The sequence below is a fragment of the Hippopotamus amphibius genome, chromosome 12 (assembly GCF_030028045.1).
Source record: "Hippopotamus amphibius kiboko isolate mHipAmp2 chromosome 12, mHipAmp2.hap2, whole genome shotgun sequence".
Classification (NCBI taxonomy): domain Eukaryota; kingdom Metazoa; phylum Chordata; class Mammalia; order Artiodactyla; family Hippopotamidae; genus Hippopotamus; species Hippopotamus amphibius.
The window spans coordinates 76,169,234-76,196,772 of NC_080197.1; the positions used below are offsets into that span (position 1 = coordinate 76,169,234).

Below are 27,539 nucleotides of genomic sequence, written 5' to 3' on the forward strand. Positions count from 1 at the left end.
CCTGGCACAAGGTGGATATTCAGTCAATACTTATTAAACGAGTGAATAAGTGAACGCCAGGGCTCATCTGGCTGGACTCAGCAAAGCAAGGGAGTGAAGAGTGAGCAGTTTTGCTTGGTGGGTACCACACACGCACGTGTGATGAAGATCGCCTCTATCATTGGGGGTGGGGAGAAGTCAGCTTCTACAGCCTCCTGCCTTTGGAGTCTCCCTGTGGATATCTCATGAGAATTTTCCTTGAGGCTGGGCTTTGGGGATTCAATTTTGACTTACCAGGATGGCTTTGGTGGAGGGGTGTGTGTGTCAAATGCTGACTTGCTAAGCTGGATAAAAAAAAAGGTGACTAGTTCCCCACTTCACCTCTAAATTGGTTCTCTGTTTTTCTTGTTTAGCTGCTGTATCAAGAATGGGCGCGCTACGGGGTGTTTTATAAGTTTCAACCTATTGACCTCATCAGGTAAGACGTGGGAGGGGACTCTCGGGAGGACCCAAAAGGTCTTTGTCAACTGCCTTGGCCCCTGGAAGTGTGTTGGTCAAGCAGAGGGCTCAGGGGTTCTAGGCTGTGACCCCCCTGCTCCGTGTCCTATGGAGAGGGGTGAGTAGAATTCTCTTGTCTATTATCGTCCCTCAGATTTGTCTAGAGAAGGATCTGGGTGAAACAGATTCTTGGGTCACGCCAAGTAGCCACAGTGTTGACCAAGAGAAGGGAAGACCGGGCAAATCATGTAAGGAATAAGCCGGCTGGTCTGAGAGGAAGTGCGGGCTTTTTATGGCGTCTCCAAAAAATTGGAAGGGAGAAAAGAATGGGTCCTAAATCCCTCCCTTCAGTGCTACCTCTAAGGTGATGCCCTGTTGCCTTAGAAAGTTCCCCAGTTTCTACAGAACGTGGGTGAAAATCTTTTTGAGAGAACTTTCTAGAATGCAGTAGGTCTGACTCGCCTGGAATGGGTTGAGGACTCTAGGAACTCCACGGGCTGTTGAAACCCCACCTCTTTCCCAGAACGTTGGGAGACCCCCTGTGCAGTGTGGGACCGCTGGGCTGAGGGCCTGGAGATTGGGGTCTTGCCCGGGGCCCGGCCACTAGGGGTGATTGTTTCTCTGAGCAAATCACGTCCCCTCTTTGATCTTTGGCATCCTGCTTTTCTGAAACCGGGAGTCTGAGCTGAGGGCTCTGAGGGGAAATTTGGTCAAGACGCTCATTTGGAAACGGGGACCCTCGGCCCTCGGCCTGACGTGGCAGACTTGCTGCCACTCAGTCACCTGCGGCTCATCCTAACGAGCTAAGTCATCAGCCAGCGAACTCAGAGAGTGTTCCTGGCCGCTCGCCCTGGGCTGGGACCGCGAGAGGGGCGGCCGCCAGAAGGATCGAGTCCAGAGGGAGGGATTCCAGTTTCTTCTTGGAAGAAGGCAGCAGGCTGGGAGTCACAGTTTCGGCAGGCCCACCTCCCACGCAGAGACGGGACGGCCCTCCCAGGGCGCTTGGAGCCCGGTTGGATGTCTCTAGACAGCAGGTGTTTGTTCCAGCTGAAGACCGTTAGCCAAGGCTCGGGGGTCAGGGAGCGGGGCCACGGATGCCGGTGACCGAGGCCCTCTCACCCGGCACCTCCCGTACCCTCGCGGCCTTTTGGGAGGCACGGCCACCTAGACTGTTCTCTGGGCCGCACCAGGGCTGCTTCCTCTGTGCCTGGTGGGCTTTGATCTTCCTCTCTGCCTCTCCGGTGGCCACCCACGCTGTCGCCTGTGTTCTCCAACTACTCATTCGTTTTCTTAAAAATATGATTCCAAAAACTAAAAATTCTCCAAACCGGAGAGCCCCATCTTTTCTCCCGGAGGCTTCAGGTGACCGGCCGCCAGCTAAGTGGGCAACAGCTCCTGGGTGCACTCTGTTTCGGCCATCAAAGCAGCCTCAGCTGCAGGGGAAGAGTTGGCTTTGGAGCAGAGCCCTGCTCTGGGGCCTGGCAGTTCCCAAGGACGCGGAGCCCAAAGCTGTCCAGACGGGGCACCGTGTGCTTGGGGCTGGGGGCTGTCCACTGCCGCTCAGATCAGAGGGCTCGGGGGCTCCCGCAGCCCCTGCCTGAAGTTAGTGGCTTGGATATGGGGCTTGGATGTGCCTGGAGCCTCAGGCATCTCTCAGATACTGGCTGGAGGTCCGGGAATGGGACATGGGTAGTATGGGGGGAGGGGCGGGGGGGCGGTGGTCTACCCAGTGGGGTAAAGAACTTGCTCTGCTGGAGAGAGAGGAGGTGACCGTAGTGGGGAAAGAGGGAAGAGACAGAGGCCTTAGGGGCATAGGTGGGTAGCAGAGACAGGGAAACTAAGCCTGGAGGGCTTGTAGAGAGGAGACTGGGGTGGCAGGTGTGGGAACAGCTGCCCGCACTCAGCAGGCTCCACCTAAACTCGTGCGTCCCAGTCACCTCTTTCCTCCTCTCCATCTGCCCTCTCCCACGTCCCAGTCCCCAGTCTGACCCCAACTCCTATGGGAGTGTCTTCAGCGCCACTTCTCTCTGCTGCCACTTCTCCATCCTTCCTGCCACCACCTGTCAGGACCTAGTGGCCCACAGGGCTCAGCCCGAGGCTCCCGTGACCCTGTGGTCACACCTCTGAACTGCGCCCTCTTCGTGCTCATGTGGGAACTGCACCCATGTGATCTGTACTGAAGCATCCACAGAGGCAGGGGCATCCTGTCCAAGTTGAAAGTGACTCTTGCAAAGGCCGGCAGAGGTATTTCCCGCCCGTTTCCTTGGGCCCCCAGCTCCTCATCGTTAGCACCGAGCTCCATGCCTCTCCCTGTGCCCGGGGTTTGGAACATTTGAAAGCACGGAGCAGCTGAGAGCCCAGCGGGGGTGGGAGATCCATTTGCATGTTCCCCTTCCGCTTCCGCAGCCCTTCAAGCCTGAACTTGACATTTGGGGTTCGGGGTTCCTTTCCCATGTGTGGAAAGTGGGCAGTGTGTGGGGGGGGCAAGACGCCCCTTCCCTGCACACCGTGCCCCTCCCTGGGCATCCAGGCCCAGCAGGCTGCACTGTGAAACTTCTGATGGGGGTCCAGCCCCGCAGGGCTCTCCACCCTGCATCCTGCGCTTGCTCAAGAAGCCTCAGAGCCTGCAGACCTGAGCGGAGTGCCTGCGTGTGTGTGTGTGTGTGTGTGTGTGTGTGTGTGTGTGAGACTCACCTAGGAAGTTCCCCAGAGTGATATCCAACAGGGACCCCTATCACAGTAGATTCTTCTGGGAACTCTGCACCTGCAGCACTTGTGCCCTGGCAGAAACGAGGTTTGTGATAGAGCCAGTGGGGGAGTGATGTCTTAACTGGAGGGAGATGGCCCTACTGGTCGCTTGGGCCACACGAGTGTCTCTGCAGACGGAGAAGTAGATTTCTGCCTGCACTGCCCTAGGTTACCTCCCTGACATCCCAGGAGGGAAACGGCCTTTATTTTCTGGGGAACCTGGGGGCCTGGGCCTTTCGGATTTGTTCAGGGGTGATCCCATAATCGTCAGTGCCCTGCTCTGTCTTTTCACTAAAATGAGTATCCGCTCACTGGCTGATTTTCTTAGCTGGGAGGTTTTGATATGTGTGAGACAAAACAATAGGCTTTAAACATGTGAATTAGATTTAGCTACTAACTATACTTTGCTGAAGTTGATATACAAAATTGTATTTTAAAGCGTCTGCCGCTGGTTCGCTGTGACAGTGTGTGGAGGAGAGGGGCCCACAAGCCCACCGGGCTCAGGAGATGTGTAGATGTTGACTTTGGGGGAGGTACCAGGGGCATCGTACACAGGCAGCACCCACTGTGTCAAATCGGGATTACAGTTTAGAGAGGGGAAAATGGCTTTTCTTCGCTCCTCTTTCAGGAATGCCATTTCACAAGGGAGGCTTCCTGAGATCAGGCCCTGGACTGGACGTGAACCCATCCCTGTGGCAGGTCTGGAGTCCTCTTAGAAATGTCCTACTTCCTCAGTGACCTAACACTGATGTCTGTGCCATCTAAAGAGGCTTTGGGCATCATCTGTGGATGGCAAGAGTGGCACTGTGCCCTCACCTTGCTACACACCTCTGTCATCATAGACTCCCAGCTCTCTCCAGTCCCACCAGTAGAGAGCCCAACCAGAACCCTGGCATCATAGGAATTGGCTTTTCCTTCTCCTGATACAAGGCAGAGGTCCTGGTCCTTGCCAGAATTCCCCAGAACGGCCACTAGAAGGTTGCAAGATTGGATTCATCCCACCGCGTCTCTGAGCCCCACTTCTGCCCTCCAGTCCCTTCAGGAGGGAGACAGAGGGAGCCATTCTTTCTTAGGAGGCTTCTCAGCAGGCCAGGCTTAGGAAGGACTGGCTGCAGCTGGTTTGTGGGAGGGAATGGAGAGGAAAAAATGTTGATCAACCCGTGATGGATTATTTCCTGAGCCCTGCTGCCTCCTTCTTGATCCTTCCCTGGGATTTATACAGGCAGTTCAGCTCAACGCAGTAAACATTTACTGACGCTTGCAGCGAGCAAGTCTCTGTGCCCTCATCATGGGGAGGTGCAGCGAGGGATAGGGTGGCGTCTGTATCTTCAAGGATCCGGCAGTTACATAGGGAGACAGACCTGTGAGAGGCAGACCTGTGCAGCTTTTCAGGACTGTAATATAAGTACAAACATGATAGGACAGGACAACCGATGGAGAGTAGTTGCTACTAGAAGAATAAGGGAAGACTTCCTGGAGGAGGTGGCACTTGAATTAGAAATGTTGCTTCCTGAAGGGCCGAGCTTAAAGGTCCTGATTGTGTCTTCACCGCCAGCCTGGGCTGCCCCTTATATGGACTTGTTGTTGAACCTGGTATTGATCGCCAGAAATCATAGTGCCCCAAAGCCGGCTCCCTCCTGAGTGTCGATTGGGAGTGATAAAGTCAAGAACTTGACTTGCAGGCCTCGTTCACCTGCACGGACTCTGTGCCAACCTAGCTCGTGTCCTTGGACCTGACCTGTAGGTTAGCAGAGCATCTAGGGTTGGAAGGAGATGAGGCTGGACCCAAGAGAAGAAGCCAAGGAGAGGTGACATGCGGGGCTAGCACCTTGGTGTCTGCAGGTCTCAGCCTTTGAAGTATTGGATTTAGCCAGGAAACATTTTGCAGGCTGGAAAGAAGTAATATCTCATGGGCCTGAGAAGATTTTTCTTTTACCTCTGGGGCTGTAGGAGCATAGTAGACAGAGAAAAATAGGCAGTAGCTGGTTGAGGCAAGGCAGAAACAGGGAAAATGATGTTCTCTGCTGTTGTATTCTGGCCCTGTTTATAGACCAGGAGAAAAGTCAGGCTGTGCCCCTCTCCTCTCTCCTCCCTCCCCCTGGAGTGCTACTCTTCTCCAGTTCTGCACCCTCCAGAGGAGAGGAGTTGGCCTGGGGCTGCCAGTGGACCAGGAGTTGAATGCAGTGCCCCCAGCTTCAGGCCAAGGCTGCACCCAGAGGCCGTCCTGGTCCCCTAAGGGTGGCCTCCCTGCCTTCCATAGCTGGTGGCTCCTGGTTCAGATCAAACTGAATCTTCCTTCCAGGGGTACCAGCTGTATGGTACCTGGTGGCTCCCACAGTGCTAGGAGGCTGCACCTGCCACCCATGTCCACCCAGGGTTGCAGGACCAGAGCTGGGAGGGGGTGAGCATCTGGTTTACTAGCTCGCTGCCTCCTTGACGCCCTTACATCACATCCTATTTCCCAAGGAGAAGAGAAGCTGATATAAGCCTGAAAATATGTGACAAAGCTGTAGATCTCCTGTCCCCTTGGCCCTTGTGTGCAGTAAACTCTGTTATCCAGAACCCCTGGGACCAAACCATGGCATCACAGAGGGGGGAGGAGCTTAGAGGTTGGCTGACCTCAGTGCCAGGCCATGGAAGTGGGGATGGAAGACTTCCTCTGCCAGCATATTGATCGAGCAAACCCCCAGCCTCAGTGTGAGTTTTCTTGTAATGGGGGGCGCCTGGCCTCGAAGGCAGCTTGTTTGTCTGCTGGACATTTCTAGCCACTCGAGATGGTCAGGGAGCCAGAGCAAGAACTCTGCCCATTTCCCCCGCCCCGTTTCAGTCCAGCTCTGATGCCTGGAGCTCCATGGAGCAAGAGCATCCTGTTGGGCAGGCCAGCCTTTAAATAGTTGAAAATAGCTCTTGTGTCCCTAACAGTTCTGCACACAAAACATGCCTGGACTCGCTGTGTGTCCTCCTGTGACGCAGGCTCTTCAAACGGCCTCATCATCTTGCTTGTCCTCTTCGGGACCCACTGGTCTGGGAAAGTCAGAGCAGGGCCCTTCCGCGTGCACACCTCACCTGGTGTGGTGAAGCCGACATGAATTTGCAGCGACCGTGTGTCAGACACGGGTGCTGGGGTTGGGGGGAGATGAATTATGTATGGCTCCGCTCTCAAGGATCTCAAGCTCAAAGTCAAATCCCCAAGCGTGTAGATGACCATGTGGCTTTTCTGGAAAGTGGAGGGACAAACTGATGGAGAACATTTTCAAGGAGTAACTGTGAGGCTGTAGAAAAACAGCATATAGATAAGGTCATGGGGGTGGAGGGAAGCTGACCCCCAGACCGGTCATCTCTGATGAGGGGCTCAGGGCTGTCAGCTATGCCTTAGGCAGAGATATTTGGGGGTGACTCTGACTCTTTCTGGAAACATGCATGGATGTGTGGCAGTACCCACGGGCCCCCGAAAATCTCAGAAAACATTTTAGGATCACATGCCTTAGGGATTTACCAAATCATGGTAACACCTCACGTGTCCAAGTCAGGTCGTCCTGCCTAGAGAAAAACCAGCCAGGCCAGAACTGTTTCAGCGAAGGAAAAGTAAGATGATCAAAGATTTGGAGAGCAGCCATACGAAGACAGACTTAAACAAACAAGAGCTCCTCCTCTAGGAAGAAGTGGAGGGGGAGGGAGGCCGCACTTATTAAAATAGAAGATGGATAGAGTGATTGTCCATGTGTTTATCAAATCCGGAAACACTGCCTAGAGACGTACCTCTAGACTGAGAGCCGTGGGTTAAGGACGAGAACGCAGTTTTGACTCCAGCTTTGTAATATTTGTAACATTGGGGCAAGCCATTCCCTCTCGAACCTTCATTTTCTCAGCTATGAAATGGGGATCGTAACACCTGTCCTACCTGCCCCACAGTATCATTGAGAGCATTGTGATATAGTTGTGTAAATAGCGTGATGATGGACGTGGGTCTGGTTAAGTAAAGCTGTTATTTATCTGCTCCCTTGGGGGAAATTATACTGTTTTCCAAACTAGCAGAATTGTACATAGTTCTTTAGCTCAAAAGTCTTGACAAATATTGTATAATCATAAGACTATGATTTGTTGTAAATCAATGCACTGTAATTATGTACTTTGCGTGTGTGTGCTCTGTGCCTCCCAGCGACCCTGCCAAGTGGATGTTCTTACCTCCGTGTTATGGGATGGGGGTGGGAGGGTGGCGGTACTGAACTCAGAGCCTGTCTGACTCCAGAAACTATGTGTTTGCCCTCGTACCATGTGGCTGAAGGTGACTGAGAGCTCCGTCCAGCTGGATGTCAGGCGAGCTGAGCTTCCAGATACCTGGCGTTTATCCTTCCGATCAGCAGCCGCTGAGGGACATCTGGTGTGGTCTGGTGGGGAGCAGGGCTCACCGACAAGGTCAACCCCTTCTCTGTGATGGGCCATTCTCTTGACAATACTTTGTCTCAGCAGGAGTGATGTGTCACTCCCTAGAGCTGTTTATTAGGGGAACCCTGAATGCCATCTTTTTGGTTTCTCATTTCTACTTTTCATAGTCTTCTTTTTTTCCCCCTACTTCTTCCATGTCATCAGGTTGTGACCTGTCACTTCTTGCTTTTGTCAACCAAGTGGATTCCTTCCCGACTCCAATTCGCTGCTCTGTCTCCATTGCAGGTTTAGTAACCTGACTCCTGAACAGGTAGCATCGTGCATCAGGGAAGCCTTCTCGGCAGCCTGTCCGGGAGTCTGCCTCCTGGCAGGTGTGGGATTTTGTGGATGCTCTGCCGTTGTCATGGAAACGTCTTCTGGGTGTTTCCCAGTGAGAGTGAAATGGTGTTTCCCAGCGAGAGTGAAATGGTGTTTCCAAGACGGGACCAGAGTCAGTGTGACAAGGCAGGTGCCTTTGCCGTGAAGAGCTGCATTTTGTTCTTCTTGTTTGTTTTGAGAGGTCACAAGAAACCCAGACCATTGAAGATTTTTCTTAAAGTGGAGCTCAGAGTCTGTTGACGCAGGATTTGGTCCCTACATCAGGGGTCTACTGGATGCCGACCTTTGTCCTGGGTGTGGTGTCAAAGCGAAAAGGGGGGAAAGCAGGAAGCGTGAAGTGTAATGATGGGAGCCCAGGTACTCACAGTCGATCTGATGGAGGCCACAGAGGTAAAGTGGTACCCAACAGGGAACCCGTGAACTGAGCTGTGTGTGGATGGGCTGAGGGCAAGGTGGTGGGCAAGGGAATGGGCCAGGGGTTCTGGAGAGGTTCGTCTCCAGCTTTAGTGTGGCCAATAAGAGAAAAGTTAGACTTACACGGGACAAGTGATTTTTGAGCAGAAAGCAGAGATTCAAAGGAAACAGAGAGTGTAGTTGGGAGATTTACAAGATTCAGGTTAAAGTATTCTTGGTCAGGAGATGCTGACAGAAGGGGAGGCTCAAGAGGGCCTGGGACTTCCCTGGTGGCGCAGTGGTTAAGAATCCGCCTGCCAACCTAGGGAACATAGGTTTGATCCCTGGTCTGGGAAGATCCCACATGCCGCGGAGCAACTAATCCCATGCACCACAATTACTGAGGCTGTGCTCTAGAGCCTGTGAATCACAACTATTGAGCCCACGCACTGCAACTACTGAAGCCCGCGTGCCTACAGCCTGTGCTCTGAAACGAGAGAAGCCACCACAATGAGAAATCCATGCACCACAATAAAGAGTAGCCCCTACTCTCCACAACTACCGAAAGCCTGTGTGCAGCAATGAAGACCCAACGCAACCAATAAATTAATAAATTAAAAAAAAAAGAAAAAAAGAAAGGGCTGAGGCTGCAGACAGCTGAGAGGAGAGCCCTGTGCTATGGGAAGTGGTTGGAGGAGGTATCTGAAGCAGTGTAGGGGGAAGAAAGTCTAGACAAGAGGCTGTGATGATGGGGAACAGAAGGAGATGCTGTCAGATGGTTTCTCTGGGATTTAGGTGGCAAAACGGAGCTTGCGGGGGTTCAGGACTTTTGTGCTTCTAGCTGGGAGGTGAGAATGGATATGTCGGAACCAGTTTCTCACTCACCCTTTCTTGGAAATCTTTGGGCAAGTCGTTCAGCCCTTTGAACCTGGTGCACTTCCTCTCACTGAGAGAGAGAGAAAGAGGGGCATCTTTGTGTCTCCACAAATCCTCTAGGCTGCGATGCAGGTAACAGTTTGTCTGTGGGAGGCAAGGACCTCAGGTGATCTGAGGGGCTGATCTTGCCCTAGAAGGAAGGAGGGGACTGGCTGGGGGATGAGTCACCATGAACACGGCCCAACTGTTTGATCCCTCGAGCCACTGTTTCACTGCGTGTCTCTGGAACCCCCGAGCTCCCTGTTCCCGCTAATGGTATTCTCCTGAGTGATGCTCTCCACCCACACCACATGGGTATGTAACCAACATAAACAGAAAATGTCTTTACACATTGAATAACATCCTTGGAACACACGTTACAACAGCGACCACATGATCGCTCCGTTTAATTAGCCGGGCACGCCCAGGCGCTTTGCACAGACACATGCCTCCGTTTCATGAACGGAAAACTGCAGCATTTTGTAGGTCTGGAAGTCACAGACATAAGGAAGAAAAAATTAAAAAAAAAAAAAAAAAGCTTTGAGATTCTTGCCCGGGAGACTGCTGTCCTCCAGTACCTTTTGGGGTTATCTCAAGATAGTCAAAGGTGTAGGTAGTTGGGTGACTGCTGGAGATGGCTGCCTGCCCTGGCAGGGTGGCTGACTCCGACATGGAGAGGTTGTGACCCTTGGCCACATCCCCCAGCCCATCCCAGGGCCTCTGGAAACCCTCCTTGAGGGCTCAGGACTTAGCTGTTGCCTCAACCCCGTCAGTTTCTTTCAGAAGATCCATATTAACTCAACATAGTCAGGAGAGACAGAGAAGAGATTGGAGGACTGGGATCTTGAACTTTTTATTTGGATCATATTTTTATTTGGAACTTTTTATTTGGAGGAGGGTAAGGGCAATGGCTTAGTTTCTAGCTGTTATCAGTTCTGACAAAATGGCAGTATTTCCTTAGGCTGATGTGCAACCCAGTCCTCAGCCTTTGGACAGACAGGCAAGCTGCTCATTCTCCATGCTTACTCCCCGGTCTGTTTCCCCTTCCTGTCAAATCCTGGGGAATCACACTCCCGTCTATAGGCATCCTAGCCCTTCGCTGAAGGTTTAACCCTGGGGGTGAGGTTAAGCTCTCTGATGATACAGCAGCCAGCCAGAAGCATCTCTCAGGGGACATCATGAAAGAAATAGGAGAGTCCCTAAACTCAAACCTCTCACCATCCAGTTGGGAAGAAGACTCTGCTTTGGGAAAGAGATTTAAGAGAATATCTAATTCAGTTCTGTTTAATGCAGCATATTTATTGGGCATCTTTGCTGTGCTAGGTATTGTTTTAGGTGCTGGAGTTAAAGTGATGAAAAAGGATAGATGGGGACTGACCTTGGGTGATTAGATAATTTACTGTCTCACCTGGGACACTCTTGACAGTGAAAGGGAGCATTATCAATGGTTATGCTGAGTGTACTAGTCAGCCACTGTCACAATAATGCTGCATAACAAATCATCCCCAAATCAACAGCTTACAATAATGGTTGTTTCTTTTTCTTGCTCAAGGGTCTGTAGGTTGAGTGGAAAAGGTCTGCTTCAGGCCAAGAGTTGGCTGGGCAAAGCTCCAGGCTTCAGGCTGTGATCAGGTCTCCACAGGTCTGCACACTCTCTGTAGATCAGAAAGTAGCTGGGTGTGTTCCTCTCATGGTGAGTCACAAGAGCACAGGAAAGGAAGGAAAACACACACAGTGTCTCTTAAGGCAAAGCTGACATCACATCCGCTAGGGCTCCACTGGCCAAAGCAGTCATACGGCTGAGCACTGATCCCTGTTGCTGGGAATTATACTCTTTCTTAGGGGGAGAGGAGTCGATATTTGCTGAGCACTGGTGTAATCTGCCCCACTGAGACAACAGGTATAAACCAGGACTGTCCCAGGAATATGTGGACCTGTGGTCCACCCTTGTCTGGTCTCACGAAGCTTATCATCTAGCAGGAAAGACAGATCATGTATAGCTTTTTTGGTAATTTTAAATTTTTATTAAAAATATTTTTTTTTGAAGTATAGTTGATTTACAATGTTTTGTTAGTTTCCGGTGTACAAAGTGATTCAGCTTTCTCTCTCTCTCTCTCTCCATATATATATATGAATATATATATTCTTTTTCAGATTCTTTTCTGTTATAGATTATTACAAAATATTGAGTAGAGTTCCCTGTGCTATACAGTAGGTCCTTGTTAGTTATCTATTTTATACATAGTAGTGTGTATATCTTAATCCCAAATTCCTAATTTATCCCGATACTGTATAGTTAATTGTGGGTGTGACACGGGTTACCCTAGGGGAGTATGAGGATCATGGGGGCACAGTTATAGGACAATCCAACCTTACTGGAGGAGGCCAGCTGAGGAGGTGACATTTAAACAAAGATTTGGCGCATGAGTGGGCCAGGCAGGGCTGAGCAGAGTCACGAGAGCAGCTCACGGTACATGGTACTTCCTGTGTGCCAGGCGCTGTTTAAGCCCTGTGCATTTGCTAACTCGCAGCGACCCTTTGAGATATATATATATATATATACCCTCAGTTTATAGATCAGGAGTTCAGACACAGAGAGGTTGTTAAGTCACCCGCCATCACACAGCTAGAGAGTAAGGAAGAGGTGAGGTTTGAACTCCTAAGTCAGGGGCCAGAGTTCGTTCTCTTTGCCACAGGATACGCTGCCCATGACAGGAAGAGGGGGCCTGGGGTGCCTGGTGTCAGGTCTGCAGTGTGGGGAGCAATGGGGGCCAGGCTGGGGCAAAGCAGGGACGAGGCCCTCGAGGATCTTCCCGAAGCCACAATCTAGCCCATCTGAGATTCAAACCCAGGCCTGTCTGACTAAAGAACTGGTGTGTTTTCCCTGGTACTGCGTGGCTGGAGGTGGCATAACGGTCCGTCCACTCGTGGGGCCCTTGAAGGTTTGGGGCCGTATCCAGGGAAAAGAGCCTGTCCTTGAAGGGCTCAGCTTACGTGGGTGCAGATGTGTGGATGGTGCTGATGTGGGCTGCTTGCTTTTACTTTGAAAGGACCTGGGACTCCTCTGTGTGGGGCGCTGGAAGGGACCTGAGATCATGTATGGTGTGCCAAACGGGATGGAGGACACGTGGGGCTTCTGGGGAGAAGAACGGCTTCTCCTCCCGGATGGCCTCTGTCCTTGCGAGAGGACTTGTGGGCATTCTGGGGAGTGTGGCTCTGAGCCCAGGCTCCCTTCTCTTCTTATCCTCCCCCTCCACATCCTAGTAACCTGCAGGTTTCACTAGGTGGTAATCGGTGCATGGCACTGCCTCTCCCCGTTCACCAGCAGGGATGTCTTCCTGGGTGTGATAGTGACCACGGCTGACACAGCACTTATCCCACACTCACTGGGCACCAGCATCACCTTGCCCAGTGTGGGCCTGATCTGGTCTGATCTTCAAGGCACAGTCATTGTCCCCTGTTTGCAAGATGAGGACACTTGCAGTGCAGAATAGATAAGTCACTTGCGTCAAATCTCAGGCAGGACAATTCCAGAGACTGTTATCATAACCACTTTGCTGCACTTCGAGGGAGGAGACTGTGCTGGTGAGACGCACAGGCTGCTTCTTGAAAGGGGCCCCACGGTGGAGGGTGGGGGATAGTGGATGCATGTGGTCAGGTGTTCAGATGGGATGGTACAGGGTTTCTGGGATCCTTTAGAATAAAGCAGATCTGGTTCCTTAAAGGGGGTGTTGCCATAGATCATGGGGACTTAGGAATTTTAGATCTGGGGGTCTTTGAAAGCCATTCTCTTATTTTACATATAAAAGAAGAACCAAATCTTCTAGCAGAACTCACAAGGCAGAGGGACAGAGGTATCATGTCTGAGGCCACTTCTAAGTGAGGAATCTTTACTATGTAAACTGCTGACATTTAATAGAGACAGTGGGGGGCTGGGAGGTGGAAGGCCATATGGGGTTAGGGGTGGTGGTGATGCTCCAGGCAGGTTGATTGCCTGCCTCCTCCCTCACCTCACAAGGGGGTTGGGCCAGGTAATCTGTAACATCCCTTCCAGGGCCAACTTTCTAGGATGTACAGGGTAGCATCTCAAGCCTGAAGCTGGTCTGGGGGCAAGACCCAAGGTCTCCTCAGGGGGCAAGTTGAATTTGGGATTGGAACTCAGAAGTCTGGACTCCAGTTCTGGACTCCGTCCATTGGACTCGCCCCCACCCAGGGGCACCCCCGCGCCCACATCCCTGGATTCCTCTCTTCTCTCCCTCAACCTCTCCCCCTTCCCAAACAACCCATCTCTGTTTTCTTTTGCCTCTCCGGCTTTGATCACATCTGGAGCATTTTGTAGGGTTGATGAGTGTGTGTTTTCCTGTTGGGACACATGGTGTCTATCAGAGGCACTTAAGAAGCCCGGATGAGTGGAAACGTCTACGTGGCATCTCAAGGGCTACTGGCCTGGAGGGTGGATGGCAGCTGCGTGGTAGGGGACCTGGCAGAAGGGCCAGCTGATCTTGGGAAGTCCCGGAGGCCCAGCCTGGGGTCCGCCGCTCCAAAGGGCTCTGAGTTGTGCTGGTGGGTTGCACGTGTGCACGTGTGTGTGTGTGTGTGTGTGTGTGTGTGTGTGTGTGTGTGTGTAAAGGCCTGGAAGGGCCCCTCTGCCTTGTTGCCATGGGATGCTGCCTTCAGTGCTTCGCTCTCCATGGTAACCAGGACTCTTATCTGCGTATCTGGGAACATAAACCGCGTGTGGGTCTCCTCCAGGTCCACAGTGGGTGATGGATGCACCGTGGGGCTGGAAGGCAGCAGCGGTGCTGTCTGTGAAAGGTGACGATAATTTCCAGTGAGCTGCCTGGCTGGACCAGTGCACGTGAGGATGGGTGAGATGCAGCGTGGGCTTCACGGAGGGAAGGAGCTGGGAACGTGCCCGCTCCAGGCCCCCAAGGTCAGAACTCTCTTTACCCCCTCCTTGGTGTTGGCCTTTCATCCCTGGAGTCCCGGGTGTGGGCAGGAGGGAGTAGACGTGATTCTACATGGGTGAAGATGCTCTTGGCAGGAAGAGTGGTGGTGGTGGGAACAGACAGAGCTTATGAAGGTGATTCTCAAGGACTGAGGTCCCACTTGCCCTCCTTTTCTTCTCTTTCTCCCTTTTATGGGTGGAAGGGCAGTGGGTGTGCCCGGCCAACTCTGTTTACCTTCCGTTTGGAGCCTGACCCCCGACTCCCCCGAGGCTGTCTTCTCTGCCCTCCCCAGTCCCCCTCCCCGAGGTTTTTATCTCCAGGCTTCTCAGCTGTGTGCAGCTTCTTCTACCTCCGTGGTCCCCTTGAACTTTCTCCTCTCCCCTCATAACTCTCGGGCTGTATTTATCCCTTTCCTTCCGTCTCCTTTCCTTACCCAGCTACTCCAGCTCTGTTCACTCCTAGTGACGTCTTCCAGACCTGGGGACCAGGCACCCCCGTCTGGGAGTTTATAGGCCTAGGGTGGGGGGTGCTGGGGCCTGCTCCACCGTGTTCAGCCTGGCAGCTTGTTTATGTGCCTGCAAGTCTAACAGAGCCCAGCCCTGTCTGTCCACGGCTCGGATTAAAGTGCAGACGCCCCTGGAGTCGCTTGGGAACGTAAACAGCTAGTGGGTTGAGGACTTCAAGCAGCGAGCAAACTTGGCAGGAGAGAGGCCGGGTGAGGGCTGGCCGGGGTGGATGTTCTCGCTGATGTTTCTCCAGGCTCCCTGACTTCTTGGATTCCAGCCTCCAGAGCACCTCTCTCGGGCAGCACATCTAGGAGTGAAGCCCTCTTTGGCTGTGTGGGGACAGAGGAGAGGGGATGTCCCAGTCTTTCTTCCATTTAACGTGTCCTGCTCAGGAAGAGGCCTTAAGAGGAGGGTGGAGAGCTGAGGGGCTGGCCAGGGGCACCACCCTGGACCATCTGACACTGGGACACAGAGTCCAGGAGCCGGAGCCCAAGCTCGGCTGGCAGGGCGCCCCTCCCGTGGGGGCGGGGTCAGGCAGCCCCGTGCTGTGACCTGCTCGTTCATCCATTCACTGGTCATTCAGAGGACTCAGTGCTTCAGCAAAGGCCTGTATGGTGGCAGGAGCCGTCCAGGCAGAGCTGCTGAAAAGCCCTGGCCCTCGAGGAGCTTGTAGTCAACCTGGAGAAAAATAAGTGAGCTGGTGCCTCCAGAATGTGATGGATGTGTGCAGGGGGCTCTGGGAGGAACAAAAGAGGGGCTCCCGCGTCCGTCATGGGATGCCTCCTGGAAGATGCGAGGACGGAATTGAGGTTTGAATAATGACTTGATGTACATGGCTGTAGAGGAGGGGGATGGGCACCCCGGGTGGGGAGACCAGCATGAATCGAGGCAGGAAGTGGGGAAAAGGCCCATCTTGCAGGGGCGTCCAAGGAGCTGAGCGAGGCTGGAACAGAGAGTGTTCGTGATGGGGGGCGGGGGAGGTGTAAGGCAGCAAAGGGAGGCAGGCGTCCAGTCATCAGCCTTACCCTCTTAGCTCAGGTGATGTGGAAGGACTTTGGTGGGAGACTGGTGACGTCAGACTTGAACGCTATTTGAAGGGTAGAGAAGGCTCCCCTAACTACGTTTCCCAGGAGTGAGTCACAGCAGGGCCTTGTGGAAATGGGGCGTAGGCTGGGTCTCCAGTGGAGACAGGGTGCCAGGGTGAGAAGAACAAAGCTGGGAGACGAGAGCTCAGATGAGGAAACTGAAGCTCAGGAAAGACAGCTCAGGAGCCCAAGGACATGCAGACAATTCGCAGCAGAGCTGGGGCTTCTGAGTGAAAGCCGAGCAGGAGCAGTGACCCCACAGCCCTGCTCTAGGGTGGCTCTGTCTTCTCCATTTTCAGCACCACCTGTTACCTGTGGGAATGAGAAGGAGGAGCTTTCATGGGGCCATTTCTACAAAATCCACTTACAGATTGCAAATTCACCATCACCCTGGCCTCCGGCCCTGATGCTTTTTAAGAGCCAGGGGTTCCTGCTTGGACTTCATCTCTTTCTGCTCCCGGATCCCCTGGGGGAGGAGATTATGAAGAAGGAAGGCAGCGCTGATTGGCTAGCATCCGTCAAGGGGGTTGTGTCGCGGGGTTTCAACACAGGCTCTGGGTCCTTGAGAGTGGGGGGCACACGTCAGATTTTCCATTGGTACACAGTTACCTTGAAAGAGAAAAGAATCTGGGGATTCCTTGGCTGTCCAGGAGTTAGGACTCCACACTTCCACTGCATGGGGAGCAGGTTCAATCCCTGATTGGGGAACCAAGATCCTGCATGCCGCATGGCCAAAACAAACAACCCCCCCCCCAAAAAAAAAACCAAACAAATAACAGAATCAAGATTCAAAGTGTTCTTGAGTCAAAACCCAACAGGTGAAATTCTTCAGTGGTAAACGTAAAACCTGTAAATGCAGGACAGGACCCAGGGGATCTGATTTGGCGCGCGATTGTGTGAGAGAGGTGGGGGAGGCGGTGGGAAGTTGGCCACAGCTAAACGTGAGCTCTCAGTGTGTTGTCAAACATGGGCTTGTCTTACCCTGAAGTAATGAACCTACGGGGTACAGGCTGTCGATAGTGATGATGTCACTGCCCTTGAGCTGTGGGTCCACCGTGGATGTTGTGCTCAATTCTGGAGCCCATTTTAAAGAAGTACATTGACGCTGGAGAAGAGTCATGGCTGTTGCAAACAGGTGGCCCTAGGGAAGGTTTCAGCCAATAGACATTTAATAGACTATGTCCGTGTGTCTGTTTCTGTTTCGTAGATACGTTCATTTGTGCCATAGTTTAGTGATCACTTATAAGTGATATCACACGGTATTTGTCTTTCTCTTTCTGACTTACTTCACTTAGTATGATAGTCTCTAGGTCCATCCATGTTGCTGCAAATAGCATTATTTTGTTCTTTTTTATGGCTGAGTAATATTTGTGGTTGCCAATGGGAAAGGAGGGTGCGGGAGGGATGGATTGGGATTTTGGCTTTAGTAGATGCAAACTGTTATATATATTATAGAGTGTATTAACAAGGTCCTATTGCATAGCACAGGGAACTATATTCAGTATCCTGAAATGGAAAAGAGTATAAAAAAGACTGTATATATGTGTAAAAATCTTTTTTTGGTTCAAAAGATTTTTTTAAAAAAGCATCAAATGTGAATATGTTCAGTTGGAACCTATGCTCTCTCGTTCCCTACAGCTCCTGACATCCCCTGTTGTCTTAGGTCCGACAGTTCACATTTCCACGATGTGTCTTACCCATTTCAACCTGTGCCTCCTGAGTTAAAGTGGTGGTTCCCAGTTCTAGCAGCTCACTGGAATCGCCTGGGAAACCTGCTAAACACAGATTCCCTACTTCCAGTCCTGGCCATTGTGGAGTATTTGGTATAGGACTAGCTTTTCTGCCATCAACAAGTAGAAAGCTAGTTAAGTAGATATGTAAAAACTATTTTCAGATATCAGACAACAGGCAGTAATCCCTGCAAGAATGAGATTAGCCCTATAGTTGCTCTGAATGAGGACAAAATAAAATAGCAAGATGGTAGACTCAAACCTCACCACGGTGGTAATTCCATTAGTATAAGTGGCCTCAATATCAAAAGTAAGAGGTAGAAATTTTTAGGTTGGATAAAAAAGCAATACGCAACTATATGCTGCCTACTGGAAACATACTTTAACTATAAAGGAACAGATAGGTTAAAAGTAAAAGGATGAAAAGAGATATACTGGGACTTCCCCAGTGGTGCAGTGGTTAAGAATCCACCTGCCAGTGCAGGGGACACAGGTTTGATCCTGGGCTGGGAAGATCCTACATGCCATGGAGCAACTCAGCCTGAGCGCCACTACTACTGAAGCCCATGCACCTAGAGCCCATGCTGCACAACAAGAGAAGCCACCACAATGAGAAGCCTGCGCACTGCAGCAAAGAGTAGCCCCCGCTCATCACAGCTAGAGAAAGCCCACATGCAGCAATGGAGACCCAACACAGCCAAAAATAAATAAATAATCTTTTTTAAAAAAGATATACAATGTTAACAATAATCAAAAGAAAGCTGAAGTGGCTATATTAATATCAGACAAAGCAGGCTTTAGGGTAAGGAATATTATCAGAGATATGGGTAATATTCATATTGATAAAAGGGCAACTCGTTAAGAAGACATAACAATTTCATTTAGGATTGTGTGAACCTGATAACAGCTTCAAAATACATGCAGCAAAAACTGACAAAACAGAAAGAAAGACAAATCCACAGTTATATTTTGTGACTTCAACTCTCTCAGTAATTAATACAACAAGTAGACAATCAGTAAGAATATAGACTTGGAAAATGTCATGGAGACACTTCTAATGGATATTTATAGAGCAGTGCACCCAAACTGCAGCACACACGTTATTTCCAAGTGCACATGGACCATGTACTGAGCCAAACCATGTTCTAGCCCATAGGACAAGTTCCAGTGGTTTTTAAGAGTTGAGGTCATGTGGCATATATGCTCAAACCATGGTGGAAGTGGAATTAAGGTAGAATCCTTCACACAAAGGCCTCCCTGCAGCTGATCCTGCCTCCTGTCCCTCTGTGTGTGCAGGACCACACCTTCTTCATCTGCTGCAAGCTGACCAAAGCAAGCTCAGTCATGCACGGCTCTTTTTGAATAGACACTGGGAGCCTTGGAAGAAGTTTTGAAATAAGGGACATTAACAAGTGTGAAAAAGGAAAAAGTTCATATGACCTGTTCCGGATGTCCCAACTGTTTATATATTTATATTTAGCTAATTATATATGTAACATTAAAAAAAAAAACCCATTCTTTTATATTCTCTGACCATCTCCTTCATGAAAGATTTACTCCAGGCAAAAACCTTAATTCTGGAGACAGAACTTTGTTACTCTTATAACCAATGTTGGGGAAACAGAATCTGGAGACTCAGCTAGACCTGGGGCCATTTAGGAGTTTGCCCTCAGGGATCATCTCTAGGGCCAGAGCTACAGGTCTCCATGGATATTTATAAGCAAGGATGGATGCATGTCTGAAATGTATCTGTTTAGTCCACGCTGTTTGAAAGTTTGAATACCTTTCACCCAACGAGGGTCCTTTTCTAACATTTGTTATGCTAGTCAACAGGCCATTATTTTTACCCATGAAAATCCATTTCTGACACTCGCTATGCTAATTAGCCAAGCTGCGCTGGTGAATTGAGATAACAGAGATAGAAATACCACCTGTGAGCGTGGGCTTTCTGAGCAGAGCACCTGCTGGACACCTGGGCCTTCTTGGCCGGCACCTATGTCCTAGCTTCAGTCCAGTAAGAACCATCCTCTCACACTTTATATGTTGAGGTATTTGAAAGTAAATTCTACACATTGTAACATTTTCTTAGACAGTGTCCCCTTCTTTTAAAGATGCCCAGAAAAGGATGCCTACTGGCTCCCCTGACGACCTATTCCTTTGTCTCCCGAAGTCATCAAGGTTTCCTTTGCTCCTTCCAAAATCTGCTTCCAGGGAGCTCTTTATTCCTGTTTTCAGAGCCTTGTTCAAAATGCGTGCGGCCCCTACTGCCTGCCCCACCTTGTAACTTTGATTTAAGACATGATTCCTGAGGGCAGAGAGCGAGTTTGGCTGTGTTTCACTGCTGATTATGTTTACGAGGGGAGGATCTTTCTGCCGCCATGTAAATGGCTATTCACTTTCTCTCTGTGGTTGTCACACTAATTGTTTTACACTCAGATAATTATTCCCAATGATTCCTTTGTTCACTTGTCATCTCTGCTGAAGTCAAAGGATGGATGGGACATGTAGGGAGGTGGGATGAACTAATGGACGTTTCTCTGTTTTCTTCTCTGAAGGCTTTTGAGGCCTAAGAAATCAGATGTTGCTACTTAGAGGACAGAGAACAGGCTACAAGACTCCCATAAAATGGGGAGCAATTGGTTTCATTTGTTTCTTATTTTTTATTTTGCAGTAATTTCACTTAGAGAAAAATTTCAAAAAATAATACAAACAACTCCCTACTGTGGGTACTCAGATTCGTCAGGTCATATTTTGCCACATTTGCTCTGTCATTTCCTCTTTCTGTCTCTCTATGACTATATTATTATTATTAGACCATTTAAGGGAATGTGGCAGACATCATGCCTCTTTATTCCTGAATATTTCAGTGTGTGGTTTCTAAAAACGAAGATTTTTTTCTCACAGTGTAATTTTCAAAACCAGGAAATTTAACATTGCTGTTCTATCATTATCTAGCCTACAATCCATCCTGAAATTTCAGTTGTCCCAATAGTGTCCTGTACTACAATGAATGGTTGGCCTATCTCGTTAGTCTCCTTTAATTTGTCATCTCTGTGTCTTCATGGCATTGACATTTTTGAAGAATAAAAGATCGTTTTGTTGAAGGGCTCTCCATTTGGGTTCGTCTGAGGTTTTCAGTAGGAATCTTACATGGTGATGTGTGTCCTTTTCCATACGTCACAGCAGGAGGCCTGTGCTGTCTGTGTCCCTTTTACGGTGATGTTGGCTTTGACCCCTGGGTTTTGATCGTGTTCACCAGATTCCTCGGCGCTGAGGTTACTGATTTTCCTTTGTAATTATTAAGAAATTTATCTGGAGAGTCTTCGAGATACTGTGAATATTCTGTCCCTCGTTAGATTTTCACCCATTACTTCTGGCATGCAGGACTTTTTTTTGGATTATCGTATTTGGGGGCAGCATTTTGAGGGGAAAAGGATTGGTCAAACTTCTTACTAAAGGCTCTGTTCCCGTGGTGTGTGCCCTGAAAAAAGGAGGATTTGGGGGTTATCTAAATTAAGAATAGAGAAGGGAAATTAATTTAATTTTAAATGACAGTGTGTGTGTATTTGGGAAGGGGGGAAAGTGAGCAAAAATGTGAAAGTTGGGGAAGGAACCTAGGTTAGAGAGAAGGGAGTCAGCGAAATCTCCTTGTTGACTGAGCTCTTGATCGGATCCTGTTAATGAACAGTACGTTTCTATAATTAATCAGAGGAGCAACCCATCAGCTTTCCCATCTTGGATATAGAATCCTGGATCTAGGGGGTTCTCCAGAGACCATCAGATTCACACCTCTGCCTCTGGGAAGGAATCACTGGAAACATCAGATGAGTCAAGCTCTTCTTTCCTTTTTGATACTTCCAGAGGGAGACACCCCTGTTCTCTTTCTTGAATAATGCAGAATTGCGAACTTGGGGAGTAGAAAGAAAAAGTCAGATGAGGTCCGTACCTTTAGGGAACCTATATATGATCTTTGAAGAAAAATGCCTCAAATGCCTGTTCCCCACCCTCATCAAAATTCTGTCAGCCTTTAATCTAAAATCGATTCTACTGCTTTTGAACAGCTCTGTCTGGACTCTGACACTTACCTTATTTGGCACTTAACATTGACTTTCTCATACCGTTTGTTACACTTGCATCTGGGACCGGTCTTGCTTTGTCATATTTCGTTGATTCTAAGAGTCTGCTGATTGCAAAGTACACATTTATTTCATGGAATACTTAAAAAATGACAGTATTTAAATTGATGAAATAGGGTTTAAGAACACTGGTGGTAGAACCTATCATTTGTGCTGGTTCATTCATTCATTCAGTGTTTACTCAACAAAAATGATGTGCTAGTTTTTTGGGGTGGGGGGGAGTACGAAGAATCCCCTTCAGCACTTGGCTGAAATTCAAGAAGATAAAGAAAAAAGTTGGAATTGGATAAACTTGAGTTTGATCCTTGTTCCATTATTTCTTAGCTTTACAATCTTGGGAAAATCCTTTAACTCCTCTGTGGCTCAGTCCTCATCTCTAAAATGGGGTTGGTCATACCCATCTTGTATTGCTGTTGGGAGGCCTGGTAATAATATCTGAAAATCATCTAGTTTAGTGTCTGACACATAACACAACTCTTATTACCCAATAAATATTTGTAAACAGATGGATTTATAGGCATGTGCTTAACATGCTTGGTTATAAGCACGCTGCAACTGGTCATTCCTTTGGATGTCTAAATTAGCTTTCCTCTACTCTAATGGAAGCTGTTCTGTTCCATTGCCATGGAGATGAAGCACAGCTGGACACCAACCCTCTGGTAAAGTTTGAGGACAGAAGTGAACTCAGCCCTACACATTGGTCTTGAAACTGTAGGGAAATGACATGGCACCTTACCCATCTTAAGGTTACACATTTGGGGGCCATTTCTCCCAGTCCCCTCTGGCAAACAGCACGTCTGCTCCCACCTGATTGCAGTTACGTTCCTGGCTGTCAATGTTACTGACGGGGCCGGGTGCCACTGCCATTTGAATGTGTCAACCAGCTCCAACTATTTTCCTAGTGTGTTCCAGCCTTGCTTAAAGCCGTGCTACGCATTTTGGTCCCTGCCTGGCTGTTCTTTTTTTTTTTTTTTTCCCCTTTTCATTTTGAAATCTGTGTGTGTTTTTCTGGCAGGAGGAGAGGAAGATGGGGGTGGGGAGATCCAGTCAAATCCATATGTTTGCGATGCATTTGCCCCGAAATAATAAGAAAGCAATGTTGGGAAAGAGCCTCTTAGGGGCCACTTTTACAAGCCCCACACTGGTCTCTTCATCTCCTCAGCTCATGCTACCGCTTGCCAGGTTTGGAGAGGATCAAGTTCACGTGAGGACACTGCTCTCCTCTCCTCTCCCCTTTCTTGCTGTCTTCATCCCTAAGATCTTGTCTCCTTCTCTGTATCCTCTACGTGAGGTGAGGACAGATGATTGAATCTTCACCTCTCTGGAGCCTGCGTGAGGCTGTAGCTGATTATTGCTACCCGTGACCTCACCACCTCATCTAGAGATTCCTTTTAGCATCCGCAACACGAAGGATTCTTGGTTCATGCTGGTGACTCAAGCTACAGCTCCTTGGCCCCTGTGAACGCCCTAACTCCAGTGGCTTTTTTATTTTCTTCAAGCTCATGTCAGTTTCCACATCTGATGATTTTTAAGCTTGCTTGCTTGCTTTCACCTCAGTCCTTTATATATATATGTTGAAGAGCTCTTTATCCTTCATGCATTTGCTGTCATGTGTCTTGGGTTCCGAAGGAGCTTGGAGGAAGGTTTGGATGACAGTGTCATGATCTTCCCCTAAGCTCTGGAAGCCGAGTTCTTTGGCGCTTGCCATTTTCCAAAACTTTGGAGTGGTCCTCCAGGCATCATTCTGCACTCAGGTAGCTCAGGAGCCATGCCAGGGATTGGAAAGCATGTAACCTTTGACTCAGGCCTCAAGTTCTGCTGGAGTCCTGCATTTGTATAGCAATGAGAAGAAGGCACTGGAACCAAGGCTGCATCTAAGCTGAAAGGAGCTCCTCATCCTCCAGTCCTTAAATCAAAAGACGCTGATGGGGGGAAAAAAAAAAGGTGCTGATGGGGTGGGTGTGGGGAAAGGTCTGCCCACATGCAGGTTTTTCAGGGAATCAGGAGCCTGCTTATAGAGCCTGGAGCTCTATGCCTCCATTCCTAAAGGGCTTCTGTGTGAATCACCTGAAGTGTGGGTCTTCTACTTGCCATTACTTGACACACAGAGGTGCTCATGTCACATGTTCATCATTCATGCACTCAAGAGGAACTTAGCAAGTGATGGGAAAGGGCAGGGCCTTGTCCAGGGCCCAGGTGGAGAGGAAAGGTGTATAAGGACTGGAGGTGCTTGCAGTAAGGCTGGGGAGACAAGACACAGTCCTGTATGTCATACACACAGAGAGAAAAATAAGCTGATCAAGCTCAGGCAGTGGAGGCAGAAGACATGGTATCCGTCCCAGCATCCCCGATCATAGCTATTTGGCTTTGGACCAGTTTTTTTACATCTGTGACCTTCACTTTCTTTTCCAAAGAGTGGTTGGGAGGATTGCGTATGATAGGGTGTGTGAAGGTACTTTATATACTAAAAAGTGCTGTGCAGATTTTCAGTTTTGTTGATCGGAATCATAAAGTTGCAGTACAACGCAGAGGAACTAAGTTCTAGAATGTAATAGATGAGGTATGAAGACATATATCTGCTCATTGGTGGTGTGGAGTCCAAGGAAGGAATGATTGGGTTGGAGGGATGGAATGGACTTGGGGAAGGAGTTTTTTGGTGGTCTTTCCCATGTAGCTTGGGCATGCCTGAGCATCTTTACCTCCAGTCAGCACATGTGAGGATGGTATTCAGTGTGAGTTTTGACGGCTTTTAAAGCTGCTTTTATGTGAAAGTGCTGAGCCCATGCTCCTCTGTTCACTGCTATCGTGTGTTACTCTCCACACAAAGGCTGCGGGGGTGCTGGGCAGGGTATTGGGTGGGAAGGGTTTCTGGGCTAAGGGAGTATACCTTCTCAGGGGCGAAGGAAGTCCATCGGGGAGAGGTTAGAGGGAGAATACTATCCTGACAAACTCCTAAAGAAGAGATTTACGGTGCACAGGATAATACATCTTTATAGTTGGAAAAACAAGTTGGAAGCTTTTTGTTTTCATTCTTCCATCATTTTTAACATGACTCACGGGCACATGGTGATCCTCTGGGTCAAGATGAAACAATGGAGATTTTTCCTGTTCTGTAGGATTTATTTTTCTCTCTGTGTGTATGATATACAGTTATTACTGTTCTCTAATCCATTAATGATATGCTTTTGGTGGAGGAGGGAGGTACAGTTACCAGTGGAGAGAAAGGGTTTGGAATTGGCAGAACATTGGGATGGTGGAAAGGATCAAAACCTCTCAAGATGGACAGACTTCGGTTGGAAATTCAGTTGTATAGCTAACTGGATGTGGACCTTGGGCATGGGATTTAACTTCTTTGAGGCTGGTTTTCCTTTTCTGCAAACTGGGGGAAGAAGTCCTAGCTCATAGGGTAGGGATTAAACCATCTATGTATGTCAAAAGCTACAGCTCCTCGGTAAATGTTCTTTTCCTTCTCTTCCGTGTTGAGTGAGAGGTGAGCCCATTTGGGCAAAGGGAAGTCACCAAGATGAGGTGCAATGCCCAGCAACAGAACGAACAGGTTTCTTCTTGTTTTTTTTTAAATAAATTTATTTTTGGCTGCATTGGGTCTTTGTTGCTGTGTGCAGGCTTCCTCTAGTTGCTGCTAGTGGGGGCCACTCTTTGTTGTGGTGCTCAGGCTTCTCAGTGCGGTGGCTTCTCTTGTTGTGGAGCACGGGCTCTAGGCATGCGGGCTTCAGTAGTTGCGGCATGTGGGCTCAATAGTTGTGGCTCATGGGCTCTAGAACGCAGGCTCAATAGTTGTGGTGCATGGGCTTAGTTGCTCCGAGGCATGTGGGATCTTCACGGACCAGGGATTGAACCTGTGCCCCTTGCATTGGCAGGCAGATTCTTAACTACTCCACCACCAGGGAAGTCCCCAAACAGGGTTATTCTTAAGGTGAGAAGCGCACCTTGAATTTGAAAGAGAACCAATGAGAGCCCAGTTGGGATTTCACATGGATGAACCCTGAGGGAAGAACACGGGCTGTAGAAGCTCAGGAAGGGCCTGGCCTATGGCGGGGATGAGTAGACAGAGCCTGGGAGGGCTGGTTTCTGCTTCAGCTTTCCTGGAGGCTCCACCAGGGCATAAGTGTTGTCAGAAACATCGACACCAACATTTCCCATACGTTTTTAGTTAAAGCTGGGCTTCGTTTTATTTTACTTTTTTCAGATATTTAATGGAGTATAATTGCTTTACAGTGTTGCGTTAATTTCTGCTCTACAACAAAGTGAATCAGCTGTATTTATACATATGTTCCCATATCCCCTCCCTCTGGAGCCTCCCTGGCACCCTGCCTATCCTACCTCTCTAGGTCGTCACAGAACACTGAGCTGATCCCCCTCTGCTCTGCAGCAGTTTCCCACTAGCTGTCTGTTTTACGTTTGGTAGCGTATGTATGTCAACGCTACTCTCTCACTTCGTCCCAGCCTCCCCTTCCCTCCTGTATCCTCAAGTCCGTTCTCTGTGTCTGCATAAAAGCTGGGCTTTGTATAAAGACATTGCTTCATCAACCTTAACATAAACTATAACTGGTTCCTGGGCATGATTGTCACATGTCATAGTGCTCGTCTTTCTTTCTCCTTGTGAATACTGAAGAACACTGAAGAACACTTTTTTTAGTCATATGGGAAAAAACTTTTATTTTTTTTGCCACCTGCACACATTCTGGATTTGCAAAATCAGAACAATTCTTCAGCCTCTTCTTATCCTAGCCTCAGGCCTCTTTTCTTTCCAGAAGAATGTGGAGGAAGGCGGCCACCATAATTTGTGCTGGCATCCTCTGCTTTTGAATTTTAAAAGCACTGTTCGAAGGCTGTCTCAGCGGATATTGGCAGTGACTCAGTGAGATGAAGGTCATTTTCATGTAACGGTGACACCTCTTGCTGGGGGGCATGAAGGAGGGCCATTCTGTGACAGCCGCGCAGGCTGTTTACTGAACAGGGCGCCTGGCCGACGGGGTGCACAGAGGCTGGAATCCACCCAGTGCTCTTGCCAAGCCATGAGCTCTGGTGCCTCTTTCTCACGCATACTGAAGGGAGAGGTGGGTCTGCCTTGGACAGAACTTCTTTGGGCTTTGGTTTCTCCATCTACCAACTGGGAGGAATTTTAGCATCCCCACGCTAGAAGGATTGCGTGTTTTTGAGCCCATATCCCCTTTCTTTCTCAGCTGGATTGGGAATCAGCACCGGATGATGGTGGTGGTGAGGATGGTGGTGATGCTAGCTAGCGTTTCTGAGTATTTGCCATGTGCCAAGTGCTGTTTCAAGCGCTTCTTGTATATTAACTCACACAGCTCTTCTGCTTATGATGTAAGTTCTCTGTTATTCCCGTGTCACGTTGTGGTCTCTAATTGTGGCTCTGCCCTGTTACCAACAGTGATTTGGGACAAGTTTGGTAATGCCCTGCAGCCTCAGTTCCCTAATCTGTAAAATGAGAGGACTGTAACAGATTAATAATGCCTAACTCCCCTCACCCCCTTTATTTGACTCTTGAACCTTGTACTTTCTAGGAAAGAGGTGACACACTCATTGGGTAATTAAGGGTTAAGGGACATCCACAAGACACGGAGGGGAAGCACCCCAGGGGCCCGCAGTAGGCCCAAAGGGGCAAGAGGAGGTTATGGTTACAGAAGCCAGAGACAGCCACGGCTGATGCTACCGCGTAGGTGAGGCCCCTGGCAGGAGCTGGGGACCCACTGGCAACCCAGGGCTTTGCAGCCAGACAGCGGGGGGAGATCAGTGCCCCACTGTCTCTATTCCCCCACCCTTTGGTTTCCTGTGGGTGCCTCCCACTGGCCAA

General features: G+C 49.4%; 1 protein-coding gene across 8 annotated transcripts in view; it reads left to right on the forward strand.

The window, feature by feature from the left end:
• ANO2 (anoctamin 2) overlaps nt 1–27,539 on the forward strand; it is a 357,498-nt gene that overhangs the window by 129,688 nt on the left and 200,271 nt on the right. For all 8 annotated transcript variants that reach the window (XM_057702096.1, XM_057702095.1, XM_057702097.1 and 5 more), the window contains one exon: nt 393–457. In XM_057702096.1, the coding sequence (XP_057558079.1) occupies nt 393–457 (65 nt within the window). The remainder of the gene's footprint in view (nt 1–392; nt 458–27,539) is intronic.